Source organism: Phoxinus phoxinus, assembly GCF_949152265.1.
Source record: "Phoxinus phoxinus genome assembly, chromosome: 25".
NCBI lineage: Eukaryota > Metazoa > Chordata > Actinopteri > Cypriniformes > Leuciscidae > Phoxinus > Phoxinus phoxinus.
Window position 1 is genome coordinate 14,302,831 of NC_136900.1, and position 25,569 is coordinate 14,328,399.

Genomic DNA, 25,569 nt, shown 5'->3' on the forward strand with positions numbered 1-25,569 from the left:
TTCACTATAGATTATACACTTAAACGTAATAGCAACACTTCAACACTAATCCCAGTTGGACAATAAAAAAACAAAACAATGAATCAATAACCAACATTCTACTGAGTGCAAAATGCTGGGAATATTATTAAAAGAAAAACTGAATTAACAGCCTTTAGTAATGCAAACTTTATTTACATAAAAAGAAACATCCAGTACTTCATGCCATGCTCCTTAAAAGAAAGGAATCAATCCTTCAAAAGTTGAGCTTCAGAGACGCTTGGAAGAGAGAGAGAGAGAGCAGAAAGAGAACAGCAAAAATGGCAAACAGTGTTGAACGGATAGGAGTTGACCAAGTGAAAGCGACATTAATTTAGATTTCTCTAAAATGTCTATTTAAAACGCCAAAACAAGCTTCAGTTACACATTACAGCATTCTGCACAAGAGAGCTGTACACTGAGAACTCTAAATGACACGTAAAAGCCTGGTAAGGTTAGCCAACTTATGTACAAAAACAACTGTGCACAATACTAACATACAGAAAATGTTTACTTAATATTATACAATGTAGACAGACGGAGTTATTTATTTTTCATCCTATTTCGCATAACCGTAATCTATGCACGCGTTTACCCTGAAAGACGTTGGGATGGAGTTTAGGGGGAGTCGGCTGACTATCTAGTGCGTTAGCGTAAAATGAAGACGAGGCGCTGATCTACTGCCGGTTGCTCTTTATCCTCTCCAGCCTCTTTTTGAGGTCGTCCAGGTTGGAGGCGGGGGAGGACGAGCGGGTGGGGCTGTGGGAGTGGGTCTGCTCCTGCTGGAAGTGCTCGCGGGACTCCTTCAGCTGGGACAGTTTGCTGTGGAGCATGTCTGTGGAGGAGGCCACCGATGGTCTCAGGGAGCTGAGAGGAGGTCGGTCTTCCTCCGGCTGCAGGAGGACACACTTTTATTTACAACATATAAAAAGGAGTTGCAAATAATTGTATTCCTAAATCTTAGTTGTTAAAGTAGCAATACGTTAAATATTGTCAACATAAAAAAAATGAATCCAAATTAAATTAATTCATCAAACATTATCAATAAGAAATTTTGCCTTACCAAATTTTAGGACTTTATAAGTAATAATAAAAAATAACCATGCAACTGTTACTCAAAAAGATACACTTCAGAATCGATCATCCGTTTTTATTCGTCCGCACCAAAACATACCATCACTTCGCTAGTGCGCTAACAACAACAACCGCACTTCCGGGCACTTCATAATATAAGTCCCTTTTTTCTTTCGGTAAACAGTCATGTGAAATCTTAAACAATATTTAGCACAGAGGTATAATGTGCATGAACACATTTTTAAATGTCTTAAACTTAACAGCAACAACCGACTAATATTTCTCACCAATAATTAAAGCAAATATCAATAAGAACAAATATATTTTTTATTTAATGTATGATACTTTAATAACCAAATACTTCAATAACTAAAGTTAACTAATTTAACAAATTCTTAACTAAATTTTTGAATTTAATATAATAAAACAATGTCAAATAGTCATCAACAAAATATATTTGATTTACATTAATTATTAGCTATAAAAACGACTTCTATAAATCCTAAAAAAAAAAAAATGCATGCATTTAATATTTTTTAGATTCACTGTAATTGATAATTAAATTAAAAGTCTTATTGTCATAAGTAATAAAAGAAAAATACTGTTTAAATCAGAGGTCGACCGATTCATCGGTTTTGCCGATTAATCGGCACCGATAGTTGACTGGTGGAACTATCGTTATCGGCAAAAATATATACCGATAGTTTTTCCTGGTTGCGTCCATTGCTGGAGCGGCTGAGAAGCGCACGCTGTCATTCATTACACAGTGTAAGAGCTGAGAAGGGTCTGCTGGCATGATGCAGTACAAGAGCGGCCTCTAGAGGTGTAATAAAAACTCGTGCCTCGTGTTGTTTATTTCGACACGTGATTCTGCGTGCTGCACTGAGAGCGTATGCTGCGTGGAGAGCGCTGACATCAGATGCGCGTTTAAAGCACCGACAGCTCAAATGTATGTATACAGTACATTTTGTCATATCATTATAAAGTGATTAATTTGTTGACTAAATGCTGCATTAGTAGAGAAAGAACAGCACAACCGTATGTTTGTTTGCCTTCGAGGCTGAGAGGACGCTAACATTAGTACCTCAAGCGGTTAAAACACTGACAAACATAAACGTAAGTCCGACCCGAATGTTTAATGTCATAATTGTTACCTCTATTTGCATTAGTTCATATCCAGCTGGTCACTTTTATGCATTAAATATGCAGAGAAGTTGCATATTTAAAGCTAGAGACGTAAGCAAACTGATATGTTCATACAGCCGACAGAAACATAAACGAATCAGAAAAGCATTCGATTTCGATTTCACTTTAATACAAATTTTGTTACTTTTTTATTAAGTTGGCTTGAAAAGAACAGTTAAATAGTTACATTTTGAATGTAACATGGTTTTATTTGTTATTTAGAGTATTACTTTTTGTTTAAGTTTGAATGAATGTCTTTTATTGACTTAAATATTTATTCACATTTATATATTTATTTAATTTAGCATGTTTTCATGGTTCAATACAGTTTTTTTTATTTTTATAATAAAGTTCAGCACTGTTTTACTTGGAGTGTTTGTCTTTATCCAGTATCAATTTTAAAAACTATCGGTTCATTAATCGGTTATCGGCAAGTATGGCCCAACCTAGCTATCGTTATCGGTAAAATCCACTATCGGTCGACCTCTAGTTTAAATGATAAATTATTCATTAAAGAATGCTTTCAAAAGCTAAAGCTGCTCAAAGTCAAGTAAAACATTTTTTTTTACTTTGTATTGGATTCACATAAATCAGCTCATTTGCGTATAAATATCAGTTTCATTACCTAAAGATTGTAGCAATATGATGAAATAAGTCGAGACACTATTACAGTTATCGACTCAAGTTAATAAGAGACAAACCGTTGAGTTCTCAAGGCCGCGACGCTGCCGTAAGATCTTCAGTCTCTCGTAGTAAGCGGCGGCGTTCAGATCTTCTCCGTTACTGCTGATGGGCACAGCGCTGGACCCCGGCAGATACGAGTCTGTGCTGTGCTGAGGGATGACTGAGAGACAACACACACCTCAGTGAGACAGACAAATAAATGAAGGAGAGAAAACTTGAGGTTTCATAAAGGTTGGTGTGAGTCACCTGTGGAAGTCTGGATTCTGCCCTTTCCTTCACGCTCAGACTCAATCATGCGAAGTCCTCGCTCCACGTAGCTCTGGAAGAACTGGGACGTGTTCCTCAAGAAGGGCTCGAGGTCTGCGTCCGAGTACTTCTGCTTATATTCATACAGCTCCGTCAGACCCTGACAAACAACATCCTCGTTTGAATAACATATCAAGTAGACCATGGCAATTAATTCTGGTTATTTCCTAGGGCTAGGCATTGACATTTCACGATTCGATATGATATAGACTGATTTGGATATACAGTACATGCCAATGCTCATCCCTATTATTTCCCACAACACTTTCCTAAGCTGCAGTGTACCTCTTTAGTGTTCTCCTTGGAGCCGATCTTTTTAAAGATCTCAGACAGGATGTCACTCACTTTGGCCTTGATCACTTTGTCATCCTATTCACATTAAAATACAATTGAAGAAACCAGCTCAACCACTGAAGTTTTCATAAGATGAATGTTTGAGTCGAGACTCCGCAGAACATACCGATCTGAGGGCGCCCTTCTCTGTGTTCTTGTCAGACTTGAGTCCCGACAGGTTTACAGAATGCTTGACCACCCGCCTCAGGTGAGCTTCCAGTTCGGACTCATTGCGGTTCTCAATCATGGACATGTGATCTAATATCTGAGAGAGACATTGACTGATCACTTTCAGCAAAAGCAAAGTTTCACGGAGAACTTCCAGGCTCTATTCGGGTCAAGCGTACCTTGGATCCGGTGAGCCTGCAGAGCGTGTGCAGCAGTGTCTTCAGTGTCCGGTGGGGAACGTCACTCTTGAGCTGTTTGAGCTTCTCTTTGGGGAAAACCTTCATGAAGTTGTGCACGTCCAGCAGGATGCGGTCCAGGTTAATACTGTTGATGGTCTGAGGCAGGAAACGGATCATTCTCCATAGACACTGCAGAGAAAGGTCATGTTTGAAGAACATATGAAAGCAAAACAATTTCAAGAACCTTTTTTTTTTTTAAATACCAAAAAAAAAAAAAAAAAATGCATGTAGTATATTTTAGCATTATGTATAATACATAATACAACTATAAAAAAATACATGTTTTTTTTTAAAATATAGCTTTAATGCATTTTATTTCAGGTTTTAGTACATTTAGTACTGAAACCCAAAATAATTGTTGCCTTGGCAAAAAAGAAGATTTTTTTTTCCATCTTATTTATATTTTATTACAGATTTATTTAAATTACAGAAAATTATTCTTTACAACAACATTTGTTTATAATAACACTGACTTGGAGATTTAGAAATAATTAGTGCTGCCATTTTTGTGGATGAATATAGATGTGAAAAGGCTTTTGTTTTTAGACAAAAAAAACAAAAACCCAATAAGCTAATAAAGAGGCAGATGAAATGCGTGTTATTTTTAACTGTACAGACTGATGCCAATTTTATTTTTACATGATGTCACAGAAGTCAACTGGGAGCATTCATAAAGTTTCCAAGGTGCCACTGAGTTTAAAAATGACGGTAATGGTTTTTACTAGTCAGAAAAATGCAATTATGATAAAATGACGATGCGTTATTGCGTAGGATTCATCAGTGCACGTCATGTTTAAATATCTCTGAAATTACCTTTCTGGGTGCGTGAGTGGAATTAACCATAATTGAACAATTTTATCTTTTTGAATCATTAAAATAAATTGAAGGTCCCACCTAAATATTTCCCACTTAATTGACATGACTTCTGGGTGTGTAATCAAAGTCTATAAAAAGTAATGGCTAATTAAATAATTTTAGCCATCATGATTTGACTGAAGTGTGGAAAGTGAAGTATTGTCAAGAGTTCTGCCTACAATATACATATATGCACAAACAAAGTGATAGTTGTACCTTCATGACAAGTTCCGAGAACATGGGGGAGCCGGCGGTGCTGATAAGACTGTCCTGCAGCAGCACCAGCAAAGCACTGGAAAGAAAACCATGACCTTTAATCTACAACCATCGATTACGGTGTTTTGTGTACTATGCTGTAAAAACACTGAAGGTGTTGGCCTGGATCCCAGCAGAGCTGCTAACCTGAGAATGTTGGTCTGGTCGGATTTCTCCAGCACCCGAACCACAAGCAGATTGACGGAGCGAATGAGCTGCTGTCCGTCCTCGATGTCCTCCACTCTGGAGTCCAACATCAGCGTGATCAGACCATGCATCAGGTCCTTCAGGACGCCCATGGAGGCTTCCCGTGCTAGACTCTCCATCGAGAACAGCTGGAAACAGACACACAGTGACTCAGCACACCAATGAACAATGACTTTTGTTCGCGTTGCAGACACTCGATGCATTTTAATGCGTAAATGATTTCCTGCAAACAAAAGCGGATTGTTTCTGGCAATACAATGCGTTCAGAAATTCCTCTTCCCAAACTAAAAGTAAAGCAGCACTCACAGAGAGCATGTTTCCGATGATGCAGCTGTAGAGTTTGAAGATGTCCTTCTTGTCCAGCCGATCGTCGGCCATGTGCGTGTTGTAGATGAGCCGCAGCTGCATGAAGGTGGCGATGAGGAACTGGTCGATGTGTCCAGACATGGCTTCCGCTTTGTCCGCCTGTCTCAAGACCTCATCGATCTGCAGGGTGTCACAGGGAAATGTCATACGCATATTAATTTGGCCAAAACCCCCTTCATTCTAGAAACATTGTCCCTGGCTATAACATGGTGTAACAAAGCATATAAATTCTATGAACATAAAGGTGTGATTTCCAAACCATTGAAGCAGGACACCCACCTGTGCCAAGGCCTGGATACTAGTGTTAATGTCCCCACTGGCCACCTGTGAGATGACGAAGTTGATGGTGGAGGCAGTACTATTGTGAATGTCGTCGAAATGAGGAGAGACCGGACGAATCCTAAACACCAAAAATAAGATTTAAACCATTTAACAAGAGTGATTCACCACAGCATTTCAGAAGTAAATGTAATCTACATTTAACCAGCCCAATAGAGGTCTTGTTTTGAGTCGAACTTACTTGCGCTCAGGAATCATGACTGGCTCCAGAACTTCATCCAGTTTGTGCTGCACCAGGTCAGGGATTTCACTGGCAAATGTGTGGTTGTTCTCGAACACGTCCAGATCCAGCTGAAACTCTTTAGGGATGGACGGAGACGACTGCTCCAAGTGAGCGTTCTGTGCCCGAGCTTGACTGTTGAAAATGGAGGAAAACGTCACTTCTGCTGCATTTTGTTAATTATCCCCCCAAATTCTGATTCAGTGCCAGCAAAAGTAAGGATTAAAGCGTATATCCACTTACAATGATTTTTTGTTTGTTTGATCCCTTTGTAAAGTTCAAACTGAGTTTCGATTAAACGATTTAAAACTGGTTCAGTGATTCATTTGAGCCCACTCAAGTTTGTATTAAACATATTTCATATACATAGCAGAAATGCTGTTGATTTGAACTTTCTATTCAAAGAATCATGAAAAAAAAACCAAGGCTTCCACAACAACAACAAATGCAGCACAACTGTTTTAAACATTGATAACATGAAATGTTTCTTGAGCAGCAAATCGGGATCTTAGAATATTAATAGTTGCTGAAAATTCAGCTTTGCATCACAGGAATAAATCACATTTTAAAATAGAAGACAATAAGTAAAAATTTTAATATTACAATTTAAAATGTTTTCTATTAAATAAAAAGCAGCCTTGTGAGCATGAGATTGTCCTTCCTTTCTTTTTCTTTTTTTTACCAAACTAAATATATAACAGTAAATGGTATATTACTATATTATATTATATAACTAGTATATTGGTGCATAAATATAGTATTTCACAATTATATAGTGCATAAATGTTATATTTTTCATTTTGTGAATCACTGTGAAAACGTGCTTTGCTTTAAAACTATTTGTACTGCATTTTACTCCTTACATTAAACAATTGTAAAAATCATAAATGCATAGAAGAATCAAACAAGGCTGAAAAAATATTTAGCTGTGTCAAATTAACCGTATAATCTAATAATCTCCCTTATATTTCACTCCAGTTTTTTTTGGTGATCTCTAGACCTCCAGGATCTCAGATGCCTTGTGAGCAGTGGCTACAGCAGTACGGCAGTACTTACATCCTGTAAGTGCGATACATTATTCTGTCCATGGAGGGCAGCGAAGAAAAGAAAGGAATAGTAAGAGAAGAGGAGAAAGGCTCAGGATTAAGAAACTACATGCAATGACACAAGAGGAAAGAATGAGACTGAGACAGAATTAGACAATAGAAAGTATTACACATGGGTCAAGAAATCCCATTTTGGCAAACTTGTCCATATAATACCCTTGCATTTCAAATGATCATTTAAGAGTGCATGACTTGATGAAAAGTACGAAGACCTAACGGTACATACTTGAGCTTGTTTGGCACTTCCTCTTGAGCAGGCTTGCGGAGGAAGGTTGCATTGGGATTGGTGGGTTGCTCTCTCTGGGGTCGCTCCGGTTTGGTTGAGGGCGCGGGCGTCTTCTTGGCCGAACGTTTGATTCTCTCCTCAAGCATGCTCATTTCTTTCTCGGAGAGCTTGACAATGATAAAACAATTTAAGTTTAGCACAAAATCACATCCAACATGAACCTTTCACTTTTACTACAGGTGGTGAAGGCGATACATCAGCCGATATTTGACTTTTTTCATTCTTAGCCAATGTGTTTATCAGTTTCCCCGATGCACCAGAAACGGGACCTTTGTTTTGACAGCGTCAGAGCTCTAATTCTCTTTAACAAATTATTTTTTGTGAAAATACTCTAATAGGATTACAGAATCATGAAGCTGCTATCTAATGTATAAATGGTAACACTTTACAATAAGGTTCCATTTGTTAACATTCATTTATCAGTTAATGAACTTACAATGAAAATAAATTCTAAAGCATTTATTAAACATTATTTTAATGTATTAGTAAATGTTGAAATGAAAAGTTGTCTCTTAATATATTTTTTTATTGGACCTGAGCTGACAAATGGAAATGTTACAATTTTAACATTAACAAAGACTAACCAATTTATTGCTCATTGTTAATGCTAATTTTTTTATATAAATAATATTCTAATTATTTTGTAATTTAGTTAATTTTAACATAAATATACATTTATTTCAGCAATTGTTATGCATGCGTTTTTTTAGTTATGCATTGGGTACCCATAAAATAAAATATATATATATATAATACAATTATTCATTATTGTCTGAGGGTAACTGGCGTCTTACATTGCCGATGAGTTTGAAGACCTGCTCTCCACAGGTGTTGTAGACAGCCACGACCGTATTGAGCGCAGCATTGCGGACCGTAGTGTCACGGTCTCCGATGTGAATGGCGATTTCTTTAAGAGCCTTGGCCGGAGTCGGCTGGCACACATTCATACCGAAGTTCTCAATCAGGCATCCGAGCTCCTCAAGACATTCTGAGGAACAAATAAAACCAAAAGATGAAGACACTACTGTAAAATGGCTGTTTTTATGTTTGTTTGAGAAATCAAAACTCCATGGGCATTTACCAGATCTCTGCTTGGAGTTCTTTGATTTGGTTCCATCCATAAGGAAGGGGAAGACTTTACTGGCTGCGTAGACTTTACACAGCATCGTCAGAATAGCACGGACGTCTTTGCGCACCACATCTTTTGATTCTCCAACCTGCGCAGAGGACAGGACACCGAAAAGGACAATGTTAGGCTGCGTTTCAACCATAGACTGTAAAAAAAAAAAAAAGCAGTATCGTCGCAGCACAGGGCCTCCCGCTAAAGTGACAGCTGACTTGATGTAAAGCCATTAGAGGTTCAACAGAGCCAATAAAATTGTCAGACATCCATGAGTGCATGTTCAGAGGAAAACGACTGAAAAACAGAGCTGGTTGTTCTCTCGATACTCGACAACGCATTTTAACATGGGGGATATATGGAATTGATTCCCTTTTAGCGGACAGTCGATGAATTGCAGTTTAAGTCACTTCCGTATTGTCTTCACGAGAGAGACTGGAAGGTTGTCGCTCGGTTTCAACTAATTAGATGTCTTCGTTGTCCAAATATAATGGATAAAGACCCACCTTGAGGATCAGGTAGGGGATGAAGGACGAGGCCTCGTAGTCGCTGAGCTGGTAGTTCTTCCTGCTCAGCATGATGAAGAGCAGCTTGAGGAACTCCAGGACTTTCATCAGCACACTGGTGTTGGTGTCAAAGAACCGCAAGGTGAACCACTTCAACACCAGGTCCAGACAGCTAATCACAGCTTCACACTCTGGCTCCAGGTGCTGAAAAATATAACAGTTATAAGTCTAGCACAATTTGATATGATTGCAGAGCCGCCAATTGCTATGACGCGACTAACCTCGATCATGGCTCCAATAGCTTTTACATGGCGCTGAAAGTCAAAGTGGAAGAGTTCATCTTGGAGCCACCTGGGCAGACATGTCGACATTTGAGTCTTCAGCTGCTCCACATACTCGTCACGAGGAGTCATGAAGTTCCACTTCAGAATCTAGAGAAGAGTTGGGATTTGGTAACCAAGCACACAGACGAGCCTAACGGCGCAACTAAATATTGCGGACAAATGTTGTTCACGAGGACAGTTCAAAAGCTGCTCACCTTTAACCCCTTCTCTTCCTTGATCCTCTGTTCTTTAGCATTGGGAACAAGGATGAAGAGGGGACCAGATCTGTCCTCCTCGTCCTTAACCCCAGCTTTAACTGGAGGTTTCTTACCAACAACACCCTAAAGTACCAGACAAAAAAAAAACAGTTGTTACACTGAACCACCAAAGTCTCAAGTTCTGGTACTTCATGTGGACAAGTTTTATAGTAGGGATGCTCATAATGCAGTTAACCGACAGTAAGAATTTTGACAAATTAATACTACCGGTATTTGTTAAACGGTTTAAAATTTTATTTTTAAAGTAATTTTGAAAACTTTTTTGCATGGTTAAAATACACTAGTCAAAACATTTGAGTTTGAGGGGGGGGGGGGGAGGGGGGGGGGGGGGAAACCAAGTTGCTGCTCAAGAGTAACAAGGCTCGAAATTGCTCTGAACTTTAATCTGTGCGACCTAAAAATATATTTGGGTTTCACACCAAGTCTATTTCTGCTGTGATGCAAGCACTGAATTAAAGTGACAGCACACGGTTCGTGGTCAAAATGAACACAGATTGGCATGAAAATGTAGTAATCTCACCATAAATGAATTTAAATAATACTACTATTTTTCTTTACTTTAAGCCCAGGGTAAAGCAAAGAAAACACCTTACCTCAACAAGGAGACAGATCATGGATGGTACTTGTCTCTTAGCGGAGGTGGAAAAACAAGCTCTTTATGAACCACAGGATTTCTTGTATAAACATTTAAATGCAAAAGAAGGTATGAGAGTTGCCCGTTTTTTTTTGTTGTTTTTTTTCAATTGTAAGTTTTCATTTAAAATGTTTGTGATTTTTAACATACAAGTTTAAATGTTTTGCCAATTGCTTGAGCAACTTAATATATAAACCTATAAAATAGTAACACATTGAATGTATTGTGTTTAAACGTGAATATGTCTATAAACGAGTGTATAACTGTACTGCATACAAAGAATCGCAATGCTGAAAACCTTTTTTTATATATATAAACGGTGATAACATTTATTTACCATTTTTATTTTGAATCCAAAGTTGTGTATACAGCCACGGATCAGTTGCGCACTGCAAACGCATCGTGTGTGAAACGGGTTACGTTCTTAACTTTAATGCAGATTTTAGACTGGTTAATATTAGCTGTCAATCACTCCCAGTCCCTTTTACTGCGCTCCGTTGTCACGTGTGAAATTTAAAAGGCTGAATCAGAGAAGATGAAACGAACGCTGACAGATGTTACCATGTTACTTTCAAAAAGTGCTTTTCTTTTGATCGCTTCTGTAGACGTCAGTGTTTACATCCAAACTATAATCTTTAATTCTAGTTCCAGTTCAAGTTATTCCGTGATAATAAGGAATATGTAACACAGAAATAATTCTGTGTAGGTGAATATACTCTCTGGATCCTTAATTTTTGGTGGGTGCTCCTTAACTTTTGCTGGTGCTCTAACTTTTTGAAGTTGGGAGCACCAGTGCTACCAAGTAAAAAAGTTAATTTCGAGCCCTGAGTAAACAAAAAAATTGACTAGCCATTGGTTATTCTATTGCCAAGGTGTGCATAGAGGGGTTTGGGAAGGTTGTGAATCAGTTTACATTACATGCAGTGCTTCCCCACCAAAACGTGCCACCTCACACCAGCTTCACTGGTGCTCTATGGGAGATACTAATACCTTCTCACTGCTAGTTGTCCTGTTTTGTTTAGCATTATCTTTCTCTCCTTTCACCTTGAGCTCCATGCTCTCTCTCTAGTGCACAAAATGACACTTTAGAGAGCAACACATTTAAACTGCTAGAATACAGACCCCAATTCATCTTAACATTTTAGAAAAATGGGCATAAACCTACATCCACTTTCAAATGAGGCTTTTTTTTAACTGTGTACATTTTTTTCATATATATCAGTCTTCCCATGAAAAGCCCCTATTATGTGTATTATGGACCTGGTGTTTCAAATCACAGATTGGACAAGGTTTTAAATTGTTCATGAGCAGAAACTCCCTACAAAATCAGACAAAACAGAAACACTGAAATGTGCCACACCTTTTTAGCTGCAGGACCAGCTGGTTTAGATTTCTTAGTGTCTGGTTTGGGTTCTGGATCACTGAAGTCTTCACTGGGACTTTGGTTCCTGGCTGGAGCTGTAAAATAAAGACATTCAAGCTGAGTCCTGCATCTTTAATGGGTCTAATTTACATGTTCAGAATACCTGATTTTACATCACAAATATGATTCAAAAGCAGGGCTGGGAAAATCTGGCCCTTGAGATCCAATGACCTTTCTGCAGGAAAGTGGATCTTAAGGGCCAGTTGCCCACCCCTCAAACCAGCCAGGGGTGGTCATGCTAGCTGTGGTCAAAGGGAAAGCGAGTGAACCTGAAGCTTGTTTGGCAGCAGGAGCACTGGAGGCGGGTTTGGAAGCTGCAGCTTTGCCAGGAGCTGCAGGCTTGGCTGGCATCAAGGCCCTGGCCTTCTCCAGCATGCCAACCACCTGGTCCTTTGAAGCCGGCTGTAGAAAAACGAGAGGGCAAGAGTGACGTTACACAACTGCTTTTCTCCTGGTCTTATTAACCATATACATTACCATTCATAAGTTTAGGGTCACTAAGATCTTTTATTTAACACTTCTATTCAACAAGGACACATTAAATTGATCAAAAGTGACAGTAAAAATAATGTTACAAAAGATTACTTAAAATTCAGGATTCGTGCTGGCAAAAATCGCAATGAGCAAATGTTAAAAATGAGTTCTCACATTTTCTATTAAAAAAACAACAACATCAAAATAATGCATGTACCAAAATTTACATTTTTCATTTGTCCCATTCAGAATCATTTTTCCAGAATGAACGGGTCACATTATTAGAATGATTTCTGAAGGATCATGTGACACTGAAGACTGGAGTAATGGCTGCGCATCGGCTCCAAGGTTAGGGCATCTCCCACTTGCCTTCAGTTTGCCGGTAGCCTTGACCATCTTCTCGTAGCCCAGGTGCATCATGAAGGTGGGAAGGGCATCCTGAGCTTTCTTGCGCACGTCGCCGCTGCGGTCCTCCAGACAGGCGTACAGGTTAGGCAGACACAGCATGAGGTCTGAGGGCACCGTACGTAGGGTGGGCAGCTTCTCAGCCAGCCAGCCCAGCAACTACAGAATTTAAACAGCATTTTAGCTTGCGATCATTGATCAAATAAAACGGATAAAAATAACCTGTCAAAAAGAGTTGCGTGTGGCTTTTTGACCATAACTCTTTGCTTTAATGCCATTTATTTGTTAGAACAAACAAATACTTCCCAGATCTGAAATTAGCCCTATAAAGCCTATTGTATCATATCCAATACACAAAAAAGGCCTCTAAATTAAAAGGTATAGTTATATAACCAGGCATTTGCTGGTCCCCATTGACTTCCATAGTATTATTTTTTTCCTACTATGAGTATAAATCAATGGCTACAGTCAACTGTTTGATTACCAACATTCTTTAAAATATATTATTTTGTGTTCAACAGAAGAAAGAAACTCATACAGGTTTGGAACAATTTGAGAGTGAGTGATTGACAATTTTCATTTTTGGGTGAATATTCTTTTAATGAGGATGACCAATGCTTTGCTGAAAAACCAGCACACAATCTACATGTCATCTGATAGGTAGTTTATACTTTTTTTGGCAAGTGAAAGGTCTTTTAATATAATTAACAAAATTACAGTATAAAAACCATCCTCCATGATTGTAAGAATATTAACTTTTATATTGTACTTCCCTCAATCAGTGAATTGCATTGCATTATGTTTTGCTCCCTTACAGTAAAAACTACAGAACTTTGATAAAACCAAGTTATATACACATGAGTTATTATAAAGACATTATTGGTAGATATAGTGACAATGATTTTAATGCATTTCATGCAAGTAGCCTCTAATAAGATCTCTCTGACTTGCATTACAAGCTATCATAATTTCATGTCAGGCTTTACAGGGTTAAAACGTGAGTGATGTACCTCCTGTCTGAGGAAGGGGTTTTCCTTCTTGAGCTCCTCTGATAGGTCCTCTCCTTCAAGCCACTCCTTCATTCCAGTCTGCTCCACCCAAGCGTTCAGTGTCGTCATGGCAGCAGCACGGACGTTAGCCTGAAAGAGTCAAATTTCAAGCAAATTAGAAACCTCAAACTAGAGCATTAAATAGTTATCTGAACAGCCAGACAAGGAGCACAACAAGTGTAAAACAGACATGCAGCAATCAGTGCATACAGCGTTTCATACCTTGCTGTCACCAAGAACGGTAATGACTGGAATTCCCAGGTTCCTGACGTGCTGCTTGAGTGATGGACCCATGGCAGTGGCTATTTGTTGCAGAATATTGAGAGTCTGCTGGACCTACAAACACATTTTATGACATTACAGCCATGCCTTTAATAGAATGCTTCAACTGAAATGCCTGAGTGGCAATAGGCAACAAAAAAAATAATTAAATACATGTGATAAATGCTAAACAGGACTCAGATATTAGTTTAATACGAAATGTACGTTACCAGTAGTTTGTTGGAGTCATTGAGACGGCCCTTCAGTGCCATCGGTAGCTCGCCGATGCTTGGCTGGATGAATTTGGCCTCAGAAATGATGGCCACGACCTCATCAAGGCCCTCCTTTCTGACCTTCCAGTTCTTGTCACTGATCTTTGTCACCATGTCATATGTGATTTTATCACTGAGAATGAGAAAAAAAAGAAAAGAAAAAAAAACCTCTTTACCAGATCCTTTTTATTCCTACCAGATCCTTTTTATTCCTACTAGCATCCAAAAGATGCCTGATGGATCCATTATTTGAAAAGATAAGGTTTTTGAAGCACTGCCACACTCACTGACCTGATATCAGTTCTGGGCAGCAGGTCCATGATGTCTCCGGGTCCACCGTCCACCTCCTCTTCTTCAGCCGCATCTCCCTCCTCCTCAGCTCCTGCTTTTTTGGCACCACGGAATGGGGCGGGAGGAGACTGGCCCTGCATCTATGAAAGATAGCACGATAAGGTGAAACGTTAGATTTAACAAGAAAACTCAAATAAATATAAGGATTTCAAACTTTAGCAACTGTGTTCTATAAAAGTCAGCATGAATTCAAAATCAGTCCCATTTTATTTAATATATGTGGTCTTAAAATAAATGACAGCAGCAGAAAATATATAATAGTTCACTTTTCTTTTGTTAACATTTTTATGTTTTTTTACTTCTTTGTTTCTTTACTCTTTAATTTGCAATGTTCAATGAATCAATGCTTTTGGAAGATTAGTTGCAAATACATCAATTGTTTCACAATCTTATTTTCACACTATCTGCTTTGATAAACTCACCATTACTGTAATGGGTAAACATAGGCAGCATTACAGACAATGAAGCAGTAAAAATAGACAAACACACCCCATAAAGGTACTTGGTATAAGCTAGATAGGGAGGGACTGGCATTGCCAAAATAAAACAATAAATACACAGGTGTGTTCACTTGATTATGTACATAAAGCAGGTTTAAATGTGAGCTAAAACCCACTGATGGTCAAGTCAACTCGTTGGAAGGGTCACTTTCAATTACTGCATTTCAAAAGGCCATATTTACCTTCTCAAACTCAGCATTTATTTGTTGAAGGAGGGCTGGTTTTTCATCTTCAAAGAACATGCGCAGGGGAGCGCCCATGTACAGGTACATGACTCCCAACAGAGCGATTGCTGATGTCCTCACAGCCTGAATTTAACATGAACACAGCTCATCATTACACACAATTACATCTGACAAATGGATTTGAAGATCATTATGAACAAAGGCCAATATAATATTGTAATATTCCAGGCAACTGTGTTTTATTAATCACTATTAGCAAGTGTTACACATAAAAGTACCATTAAACATGTCGTTTCACTCAAAAGGCCCAATAGAAGTATGATTATGTGTACTGAAACCATGACTCAAAATTACTCACAGGATTTGTGGCACCCAGAGCAGTTTTGACATTGTTGATGAACGCCTTGACGTTTATTCTGGATTATGGGGAATAAAATTCAGATTTAGAAATGAGGAAAATTAACTGCATGAAGAAAAAAAACTAAAATAAAGAAAAGCCCAGGTATATAGCACTTACCCTGCAAATCCAAACTCCTTCATAGCATTGGCCAACCAGTTCAACGTCTCTGCCTGGTTTTTAGGATTCTTCTGAGCGAATGCCAGAGAAACAACCTGAAAATTGAGAAACAAAAAGAGCAATTAAAAAAAAGTCAATATTAATAAATAAAAATAAATATCAAATAAAAATAAATTGTTAGACAAGTTTAACAACTACTACACAGTTCTGTATAATATTAAGTATAAATGAAATTGGTTTTATTTTATTATTATTATATAAAATAAATACTTTGGTTATTGTTATATAGATGCCATAATAATCTAAATAATTTAATAAATCAAACAATTATTAGACAAGTTTAACACCAACAACTACTTTTAAACGTAACAATAATAATAAATATAAAATACTATAAGAACACCATTTATAACTAAATGTAACATAATAAAATCCAAAAAGTAGTCAACTTTAATTATTAATCATTTAATAATAATAAAAGGCTTCTTATTCTAAATCAAACACCAACCTGTTCAGCAATCCACGGCAGAGAACAGGCCTCCCCAATCGCAGTGAGAGCCTCTTTAGCGTTACTTCCACACTTCACGTCACCGACCTTATCAACCAGGCCATCCAGAACCACCAGCGCGGATGTCTTGGAGAACAATCCCTTTTGTGCAATTAGACCCACAACGTGGAGCTTCATTTGCATCACCTACAGAAGTGAAACATACTGAAAACTAGCACCTGATCGAATGCCAAATCCTGAGAACTAAAGAGCCTTACATGTTAGAGGACTACCTGAAAGTTGGTCTCTTTCCATCCAGGTTTCTTAGCCAGCATCCTGACTAAAGCCTGGCATGGCATTTCAGATTTGTCCATCTGCTCCACAGCCTGAGCAGAATGTGATAAAGCAAAAGTTTAGAGGATGTTCCTCAAGTTGAAATCATTACAAGAGCTTAAAAAGGCACAAAAAGTGGACACAAAATCCACAAGTCACCCTCTGAAACTCCTCCATGCTAGCAAGTCTCTCTTTCCAGTTGCCGCTGTCCAGCAGCTGCATACAGGACGCTGGGAGCACAGCAGCCGCCTTCTCCTCACACACTTCCAGCTGACGAATACACAGATTCAATTACTTCACAATTTTACAAAACAATAATTTTTTGGTCAAGCCATCAGTTTAATGAAAATATTTAACGTGTCGATAAAAGATTGGAGACATACAGATAACTCCGTCTCGACAAATTCCTTAGCATCTGGACCTTTCTTGGACTTCGCACTTGGGGCAGAGGCAGGTTTGCCCTTCTTGGGAGGTCCTGCAGCCTGTTCATGAAGAACATGACAAAAATTTTTTTTTTTTAATTTTTTTTAAAAACTTTAAAAAAAGAAAGATAAAATGATCAAATAAAAACTGTTACCTTTGCTGGAGGAGCTTTCTTAGGAGGCCCGGATGGTTTGGCAGGTGCTTCAACAGGAGCTTTTGGAGCAGGTTTCTCTTTCTTCTCTACTCCACCACCTCCTTTCTTGCCAACAAGCTCCACTTTATCAGCACATTCTTTAATCTATTTATGCAGAAAACATGAAAGGAAGAGCCATGAACTTCTGCACTAGCTCCTCCCACCGTTCGTTCACCAACTGTCTAGTGCATATTGCATGCAAAACTGGGGGAAGAAAGTTATTCGATTGGCTTGTTTTATGCAATTTCAGGAAGTTTACAGGGTAACAGGTTGATACAATAACATACATAATCTCCACAAATCTTTGGCAAATTTCAAAATGAATATCCATTTTTTTTTCATACTCTAAACTAAGTGGTGTAGTATTTAAGATGATTGATTTGTGCTCCATTTTTAGTTTCAGACAAAACTAGTATAGACATCTATAGAAAGTATAGAAAACAATTATCAGTTGTTGGCATCCACCAGAATTTAATATTGGTGTATCACTGAGAATGTAAATGCAATGCTAAAACATGTTTTTACCTTGTCCAACTTGAGTTTGTCCACATCAGTTAAAAATGGGTTGACTGCTTTCTCCCCTACCACCTTCATGGCTGTCCCTAAAGCCTCAAAAGCAGCATCTCTGACCTCCGGAGCAGAATCATTCACTTGCTGCACCAAAAAAAAGAGACAACTTACTAAACAAGACCAAGAACACAGTTGCCGGCATTCAGAAAGAGTTAACGCACTGACAGGAGAGGAATCTGTACCTTGAGGAACGCTGCACAGAAGGGCTTCAGAACGCTTTTTGGCAAAGTGCTTGGGGTGCAGCGACAGAAGCTTCTGGCGAGGAACAGTGAAGCCTGCTGCTTGATGGAGGGGTTCTTGTTGTCCATCACTGATAGAACATCTTCACTGATGTTCTGCAAGGTTGTCTGCAATACAGTTATACCGAGTTAATAATTGATCAAATTTCAAATTATCGTCTGCCATTTGCCACCATGCGTTTTGAATACTCACAGTAAGGAAGACTGCATCAATGGCCTCCTGCAAGGCCTGGACCACCTGAGGTTTCTTCTCCTTGAACTTCTCCAAGATAGTTGGCACCACCTTGAAAAGATTCAGAGGGAAAAAAATTATCCAATGAAACGCCAGTCCGTTTATGCTTAACGCCTCGACACGACAAAACAGGGTGAGTGTTTTTGACAATTTAAGTCATGAAGAGCACTTACAAGACCTGCATATGTCCCAAACTTCTTCCTCAGTCCTGCTGCCAGTGCAGCCAAGATCTTTGCTGCCATGGCCACTAGCATCACATTGGCATCTTTCCCAATGACCTAAAAAAATAATAAAGGAAGTGGTTATGACCTTGCTCAGAGATTAATGCCATTACCCAGAATTCCACTAGAACTTCTACCTTTTTTAATGCTCGGACTAGGTCCCCATAGTCTCCATTCTCGAGTTTTGGGTTCTTAGTCAAAGTTTCCACTGCCTCTAACGCTTCCTTCCTCTCCTGCCATTTTTTTGCTTCCTGTGACAAGGAGGTGAAATGACAAATTAAATTGACACGAAACTCAATGATGATTAATACATTCACATTGTTGTTCTGACTTACGATTTTTTCGTAGAAGTCTTTAGGAAGTTTTGAAAGGATCTCGACGGCTTCCAAGAGCTCATAAGGATCCACCTGAGCAACTTCTGTCTCCTCATTGTCCCCTATGGTCAGAAATTTAAATTAATATTAATGTAGGCATATTTATAAGTCAAAACTAAAAAAATAATAATATATAAAATACATATTAGTATTATGTATCATTATAATACTATATATTATAACTAGAGTACATTTTTAGTACTTTGTCCTCTATTCTACACTGACTGACAGCTAGCCTGTTGTTAAAGAAAGCCTCTTGGCTTTGTGCTAGCAACTAATTCATTCACTATGGAAACTGATGTAGATACGGACTACAAGGTCTGAACAAACAGATCTGATTTCATTACATCCAAAACGGTAGTGCAGACAGACAATTATAAAGACTGGATTTGAAAAAACAATCTGAAGGATTATAAAAACAATATCAATATTGAACATGTTTACATGCACTGATAACTATCAAAAATCAGTTTATTTAAATAACCCAATTTACCCGTTTACATGCAAATCAATATCCCAGCAATGCAAGTAAACCACGTTTACAAGACTATTAAAAAAAAACATTGCCCGTCGGTGACTTCAAAACGTAAATATTCATGCATTTCACTGTTTATTGTGCGAGTTATGTTAAATAAAGCATGAAAAACCCCAGAGTATTTCAAAATGTCAACGAGACTCATTCTCTACAACTGCACCACTTGTCCTTAGGTTGCACGAGATGAGAAAACATTTATGTTTCTTGGTCAAGAAAAAGGCGGAGTTTACTAAATATTTCTTCTCCCCTAGCGCAAAACACTCGCTGTGGCTGGATGCGCTTAAATCTGCTGTAAGGACGTCACATCACACATGCGCACTTCAATAAGCCGACAGAACGCAGGTTAAGGTGTTTATTTGCCGGTTGAAATTAGGGTAGTTGGCAAAATCTACCTGTGTCAATTGGTGATAAAGGAAAATGGTTTAACGTGTTTACATGAGCACACACGTTGCCGGCTTAAGCATTATCGGTTTAAGAATGTGCATGTAAACACACTCTTTGTCTTGATGATCGGGTTTAAATTGAATGCTGTATTCTCACCGTCCGCATCATCTCCTCCTGCAGCTTGATGCTGCTCAAACTTGGCCTTCAGGTCCTGTTGAGAGCGCAAGAACCTGGTCTGCTTAGGAGCTGTAGTTGGGAGCTTCACCCATTCTTCCTCCAAATCTTTCAACTAAAAGAAAAAGGGACGAATGAGTAATATTAAAACTTGCATTAACAAGCCAGAAAAATAAAATAAAATATCTATGAACGTTCAAATACAACAGATGCATATTTTTAAGCCAAAATTTTGCATTTGAAAACTTAATGGAGAATAGCAGTATCACCTGTACGGAATTAATATTCTGTAGAGGAGCTCGCAGGGCATCGCGGATCCACCTATAGATCTCCACCGCCAGCGATTTGGCCTCGTCTCGAACTGCCTTTTCTCGAGACTCAAACTGTTTTGGCAACACTTTTACTACAGGTTTGAGCGTTATGATCTTCGATCCAAATTCACTGAAAAAGGACAAATAAACAAGTTTTTTATGCTGAATAAGTGCCGGCAAGTACAGTGATGGTTAACAGCTTTAAAAATTGCCAACTCACCAAAGTGCCTTCCTTAGTGTCTCAAGGCAAGTAACAACAATCTTGGGGTTCTTGTTATCCAGGCCTTTGATCAGCTCATCCTGGACCACTTCTGCTTTCTCAATCTCTATGTACATGAGGCAGATATCACTCCCCAGTTCCTTGGCTCGCGCTTTGGGCTGGTTGAAGACTTTGCAGACTACTCCAGAAACCACTTCCCCTGTTGTCCTGCAAGATAAGAGTCATTTCCATTAGATCCCATTAAGACATAATGGATACTAAGCCCAACAGATCAACATTTAGCAGGTATGCTCCTTATTAGCGCATCAATTTGAAGACCTTTCTGGTGGCACAAATAGCTAAAGACAAACACCAGACAATACTCTTGTTTTCATCCGTTATCTGACGATTACAGTTATCTAATTATCCCTAAAGCAAACTGAGCAAAATCACCAAAACACAAACATCATGGAAGGGAAGTTACTCATTTTCACATCACTCCTTTATCACAACTGAATTAAACAATCAATACTCTATGAAAGAGTTTATCATACCATTAACAATGACTAAATGACTCCATCTGGTTTTAGACAGACAGTCATAAAGACACCAACTCAATAGGCCTAATGAAAAGCGATGGAGGGAGAAGCACAAATTTGAAACCGTTTCTTTGATGCTTTTTAAAAATAAGGAATTTCTGTCATCCTCATGAAGATCGGAATGTCTCAAGTCAACTGAGGAAAATATATATTTCCATGGTTTTCTAAACGGGTTAAAGACTATAGCTACTGCTGCGTTCCTACTTTGCCTGATGACTCTCCCTCGATCCAAAAATAGACCTTCACCAGGAATCACATTTCTGCTTTGTTCCACAACTCAGCAGGGATGGAAATTAACTTTTTTGTTCACCTGCCACTGTGGCTGGTGGATTCCAAAATCTACCAGCCACTCAAAGTTTTTACCAGCCACTTTCTTGTTTTTAACCGACAATGTGTAACTGCATGTCAAAATTAATACTACAAGATCTACAATACTTACGCCGTTTATTCCATAGGGTAAAATCTCAAGATGTGCCTCCTCTAAAAGTGTCAGGGTGAAACCGCATGCTACTTTTATTTACCCACCACAGTGGCTGGTAGGTGAAGCGAGTTTACTAGCCACAACACAAAATCACCAGCATTTGGCTGGTGCTAATTTCCATCCCTGCAACTCAGTTGTGAAAACTCAATGTTATCCCATATAAAGAATTTCGGAGGAAAATAAGAGCTGCCCAGGGATCGAGAGAAAAGCTAAGAACAAAATCAGCGGTTCATGAAACTCATTTCAAAACTTAGCGACTAGCGCCATGTTCAAAGATTTCGGTTGCGACTTGTTTTTTGTCCAAAAAGCACCATAAAAAAGTAAAGCCACTTACTTTCCAGCCACGTGTGCATTCTCGATAAAAGCAAGTGCTGCCTCTAGTCCTTTGAGTTGGGCTACGGCATTGGAATCTGTTACGAATCTCTTGACAAGTCCAAGGTATTTGCCCCATTCCGGGCTCTTCTCATCTTCTATCCTCTGGAAGAGCTTCAATGCTTCCTCGTATCCATTTAATCTTGCTTTCCAAATCTAAGGGAAACCAGAAGATCAATAATGACCAAAAAAAATAAAATAAATGAGCTCGTGACTTGAGGTAACTAACTGGCCCACTTTCCTTAGAAGCAGACGTACGTTTAACAGCCATTATTTATAATAGACGAACTACACAACATGCTTTATCATTTAAAATCACAATGTGCAGTACATGCACAAAACTTAGGTTGATAAAACAATATACCAATTACTACATTTTTATCATAAAACTCAAGCAAAAGGTGTGACCAATAATGTATCAATTTACTAATGAGTCAAAAACAAGGGCACGGTCTCACAGACAGAGCTTAGATTAAGCCAGGATTTGGCCTTAGTTTAATTAGGGCATTTAAGAAGCTTTTATAAATGTGCCTTAGAAAAAAACATTAGTGGTGGTGTGCATCTTAAGACAAAACAGTGGCACAGACATATTTTAGGAGATGTCAGTGCAAGTTTCTTTCAGTAAAAATATTTTAGTCTAGGACTAGGATTAAGCCTGGTCTGTGAAAACAGTTTCAAACGAAAGTGCTGCACACTACTCTCACCCCTGATCATCCCCGCCCCTTAACTGCAAGTATCAGCAAGAAAAAAAAAAAATGAATGAACATCAAAAGGCATGTTGAAAGATGCCTTGCAATTGGCTGAAATAAAGACATGTGTAATCGCCCAATCAGTTTAAACTGTGGGAAGACGTCATATGTAAACAACATGTCACCTAAGATTCCTATTCACGATTCACCTAAGGAAAGCTATCCAATGTCCATAGTTAAAAATAAATACTAAAATACTAAATTATATATTATACAATAATTACTTATTATATATATTATTTTAACTTAATCAGTATTATAACAAAATACAAGGATGCATTAAAGTGATCAATTACAGTAAAGAAATGTATAAGGTTACAAAAGATTTACATTTAAAAATAAAGAATTTATCCCTTTTCAACAATAGTTTGATAAGATAATTCTTCAACAGCAAATCAGCATGTTAGAATGATTTCCTAAGAATCACAGGACAGTGTATACTGGAGTAATGACACTGATAATTCAGTTTTTGGTTCTATTAAATTTTAATATTTCAAAATATTACTGTACTTTTGTTCAAATGAATGCAACCTTGGTGAGCATAAGACTTTTCACACTATCAACACTACAAAACCCAAACTTTTGTATATGTAATGTAGGCTGTGTGTACATAATGTCAAACAAAACATCTTTAGTGCACATTTTTTTTGAACAAGGGTTTATAGGCTAATGTCCAAATTTTGGTATAAACATTATTTTTTATTTTATTATACTTTTCACTTATTGATATGATGTGCAAAAAAAACATAGCTAGGTTAAACCATTTAGCTAAATGAGATTCATTGCGTCAAGGTCTAAGATTTCCATAAAGAATGTTCACATTTATTTCACTTTGCATGCATTCATCTCTAAACAAATAGGGCGAGCAAACTGCTGACAGTTTGGTTCTTCGAACACAAGCTGGTCTTCCAACACTGTCAGGGGATTTTTGATGGGCCAAAATAAAAAAAGTAGCCTGGATCGCTCACCTTGTGTTCACATTTCTGGTCGATGGGTAACTTCATCCATTCACTGTCATCCGCCATGGCTGTTTTCTGTCGGTCTGATCTATTCAACTAAACAAAAGAAGGGGAAACTTTGGTTGCTGCTCACACGCCATACAAAACAGAACAACTTTTACACAAAAAAACATATGCTAAATAAGCAAAGGATACAGTTTAAGAACAGATTTTCAGATAACGTCAGGTTCAATATTAAATTGACATATTTGAGCTCATCTGGTGCTTGCAACTAACATCAACCATAAGCATTAAGAACAAATATAATTCACATGGCATGGGAAACTAGACTAGCTTGTCACAGTACATAAAGTTCAGAGCACTTTGAAATATCCACATGCATTTCAACAACAATCTCCAGCCAGACAGAAGAAATGCCTTGATTCACTTCACAGCAAATGCACACATAATCCAGATCTGCAAAGCAGAGCAACATCCACTAATGCATCTCCCAGAAGAGCCTAGTTTCATATTACATATATCGATCCAAGCCTTAATGTAAATACTTAAATACAAAGCCCAGGCTTTAAGTGGGGAAAACACCATTAAACGCATTCAGGCTATGCCAAAGAAACGTGTGTGCATGCAGAAAGCGCCTCCAATTCAGCCCGCCCAAAACAAACATAGAAGCAAACAAAGAGTGTTCAGAGCAATGGCAACCGTCTAAATGATTTAGTAGTCAAGAAAATGATAAATAAAGTAGTGTGAGGCATTTAAAAACGTTAGAGTGGTTTGCAGCGCATCACATGTGCAAACACTATCGGGGTGCAGCAGAGCCGTTAGTGACCCGCAACCACTGTCGCTCGGCCCGTATCATTTTGCAGATTAAGACGTTCAAATAGGGTCTTAATTCAAACAGGACACTGCAATTTTAATCTTCACGTCTTAATAAAACAATTCCCTTATATGGTTTGTTTAGTTTCAGGGTGTAAATATGGCTAAATTTAAATATACCGGTTAGCTGTTAGCACATACGCGGCCCTGACTGACTGTCTGTTAACGTTAGTCCTGCAACAGCTTAAACCATCACGAGATTCAAAGAAATATCGCCATTTTCATAGCTTTCCACAACGACTAAAATGTCAACATTTATCCTCATCATCTCATCAAACCTGACATGTGACAGTAAAATGAAAACCCCGACTCACACTATTGTTTGTCACAGATATAAAAGCGGCTTGATATTATTCAGTCCGTCACTAAAACCGAGGCCCTCAAATAACACGCAGCAACGTATGATGAAGCCGAAACGCTTCAAAGTGCTTTAGTGTAATAATCTCCGATCACAATTTCATATATCAGTTTTATTTACCTGCTTTTAGAGAGGGAAGACAGGGCGATCTTCATCAGCTGGGACCGATATTTGGTCATTACTCTCCGGGCTTTGAAACGCCTCCGAGGGCGGGGAGAAAGAGGGAGGAGACGCCTAGTTTTCATTCAAACGTCCAATTTCATTTGTTACAGGCTGTATAGTGCATTTTGTGGTTTATACAGGTTTTATGAATATTTAGTGTTTTAATGTTAAAGTGAAGTGAGCATGCAATTACAGAATCAATTGTCTTATCACGTTTTCAGTAAAGAATATACTTTTGGTTTTGGAACCAAACTTTGGGACATTGACAAACAAAATAAAAAGCAATTAAATATGTGTGTGTGTGTGTGTTAACAGTTTTGCAATATATAACATTACATATATATTATAAATAGAATCTAGGTGTTTTTATGACCAAATACTTGCATTTGAGTGGGTATTGTG

General features: G+C 38.2%; 1 protein-coding gene across 4 annotated transcripts; it reads right to left on the reverse strand.

The window, feature by feature from the left end:
• Positions 1–153: 153 nt before the first annotated feature.
• Positions 154–25,259, reverse strand: ckap5 (cytoskeleton associated protein 5). Of its 4 annotated transcripts, XM_079604553.1 has the most exons (46): positions 25,126–25,259; positions 23,784–23,870; positions 22,029–22,222; positions 20,636–20,842; positions 20,374–20,545; positions 20,087–20,219; positions 18,973–19,073; positions 18,775–18,888; positions 18,590–18,694; positions 18,378–18,467; positions 18,128–18,292; positions 17,901–18,029; positions 17,337–17,480; positions 17,143–17,241; positions 16,919–17,029; positions 16,720–16,812; positions 16,448–16,633; positions 15,940–16,034; positions 15,781–15,838; positions 15,420–15,545; positions 14,678–14,817; positions 14,345–14,519; positions 14,076–14,189; positions 13,815–13,943; positions 12,769–12,963; positions 12,195–12,327; positions 11,863–11,960; positions 11,493–11,567; positions 9,806–9,931; positions 9,549–9,698; positions 9,268–9,471; positions 8,723–8,858; positions 8,436–8,629; positions 7,582–7,748; positions 7,306–7,329; positions 6,211–6,384; positions 5,970–6,090; positions 5,631–5,810; positions 5,265–5,452; positions 5,079–5,154; positions 3,948–4,136; positions 3,728–3,865; positions 3,553–3,636; positions 3,208–3,367; positions 2,979–3,121; positions 154–911 (listed from the first exon to the last, which is right to left on the reverse strand). In XM_079604553.1, the coding sequence occupies exons 2-46, from the start codon at positions 23,838–23,840 to the stop codon at positions 696–698; spliced, it is 6,108 nt and encodes a 2,035-aa protein (XP_079460679.1). In that variant the 5' UTR covers positions 23,841–23,870; positions 25,126–25,259; the 3' UTR covers positions 154–695. The 4 variants fall into 4 exon arrangements, with proteins under 4 accessions (XP_079460679.1, XP_079460681.1, XP_079460680.1 ...); XM_079604555.1 differs by lacking the exon at positions 11,493–11,567; XM_079604554.1 differs by lacking the exon at positions 7,306–7,329.
• Positions 25,260–25,569: the final 310 nt, after the last annotated feature.

Coding starts and splice junctions, on each gene's coding strand:
- ckap5 (XM_079604553.1), bottom strand. CDS start 23,840: ATGGCGGATGACAGTGAATGGATGAAGTTACCCATCGACCAGAAATGT. Junction 18,468..18,589: donor TTGGGACATATGCAGGTCTT/GTAAGTGCTCTT, acceptor AATCTTTTCAAG/GTGGTGCCAACTATCTTGGA. Junction 8,859..9,267: donor TCCCCTACCTGATCCTCAAG/GTGGGTCTTTAT, acceptor TCCTCTGCGCAG/GTTGGAGAATCAAAAGATGT.